The 1,420-nt window shown below is 50.4% G+C and overlaps 1 protein-coding gene across 1 annotated transcript in view; it reads left to right on the forward strand.

The window, feature by feature from the left end:
• TRIML1 (tripartite motif family-like 1) overlaps nt 1-1,010 on the forward strand; it is a 12,786-nt gene extending 11,776 nt beyond the window's left edge. The window contains exon 6 of the mRNA XM_011949308.1: nt 222-1,010. Coding sequence (XP_011804698.1) covers nt 222-772 — 551 coding nt within the window. The 3' untranslated portion in view covers nt 773-1,010. The remainder of the gene's footprint in view (nt 1-221) is intronic.
• The last annotated feature ends 410 nt before the right edge of the window (nt 1,011-1,420 follow it).

Raw genomic sequence — 1,420 nt, forward strand, 5'->3', positions numbered from 1 at the left:
GGTTTCACCATGTTGGCCAGGCTAGTCTTGAACTACTGATCTTGTGATCTGCCACGCTCGCCCTCCCAAAGTGCTGCATTACAGGCGTGAGCCACCACGCTCGGCCCCAAATTACATTTAAAAAACCAGGACTAAATACTAAGAATTCCATGTAAATCTCACATATGTAAGTGGTTTTTCAGGCATGCCCAAGGGAAATTTCTTCTTTCCTCCTCTTGCAGCGGAGATAACGCTGGACCCAGCCACAGCCAACGCCTATCTCGTGTTGTCCGAGGATCTGAAGAGTGTGAAATACGGGGGAAGCAGACAGCAGCTACCCGACAACCCAGAGAGATTTGACCAGTCTGCGACCGTGCTGGGCGCTCAGATCTTCACCAGTGGGAGACACTACTGGGAGGTGGAGGTGGGAAACAAGACCGAGTGGGAGGTGGGCATCTGCAAGGACTCGGTGAGCCGAAAGGGGAATCTCCCCAAGCCGCCCGGGGACCTGTTTTCACTGATCGGTTTAAAAATCGGAGACGATTACAGCCTCTGGGTCTCGTCCCCTCTGAAGGGTCAGCACGTCAGAGAGCCTGTGTGTAAGGTCGGTGTCTTCCTGGACTATGAGTCTGGACACGTAGCATTCTACAACGGGACAGATGAGTCCCTCATCTACAGCTTCCCGCCGGCTTCTTTCCAAGAGGCCCTCAGGCCCATCTTTTCCCCCTGCCTCCCAAATGAGGGGACAAACACAGACCCTCTCACCATCTGCTCACTCAGCAGCCGCGTCTGAGGGGCTGAGCCTTCACAGCGGGCCATGTCCGAGACCACGACATAACTATTAAGGTGATGAAGGCATCGGCAGTATTAATGTCAGGTGATCTGGAATGAACTCCCCTACCCCCACCCCACCCCCAAGAGTTTCCATTAACTTGATCCCACTATGAACAGCCAAATTACACGATCGACTTCAACCCCAACAGAAGAGAGCTGATCATATTCTGTGTCGTTAACTAAACGTCTTCTCTAGGCTACCCCATGTATGTGCTGGTCGCTCAACTACTGAGACCCTGTTACCATGAATCCTACTGTCATAGGCCGGATTTTATAAATCAATGTCACTTTTTCAAGTGTACTTAATTATTTGACTCTGAAAAACTGTGCTGTTCGAATGTGTCTTTGTCCTCCGTGCAGACCTCTGCAGGCTGGGGCTGCTCAAATCCATCTGGGAAACTGAGGCACGGGCACATCTTTCCAGGGCAGGTGAAGGGGCTCAGGCCTCATCCTTCTCCCAAAAGCCATTTTCCTTCCCATCCCACGAGCCTGCAGTGTTTGTACTCAGGAGGGCTTATATATACTTACATACATAAGTATATTTCAGAACACTGCAAATATTTGTGTGAATATCGTCATATCATTCATGTTTCCATAATCACAAGAG

This window comes from Colobus angolensis, unplaced genomic scaffold, assembly GCF_000951035.1.
Source record: "Colobus angolensis palliatus isolate OR3802 unplaced genomic scaffold, Cang.pa_1.0 Scaffold296, whole genome shotgun sequence".
Taxonomy (NCBI): domain Eukaryota; kingdom Metazoa; phylum Chordata; class Mammalia; order Primates; family Cercopithecidae; genus Colobus; species Colobus angolensis.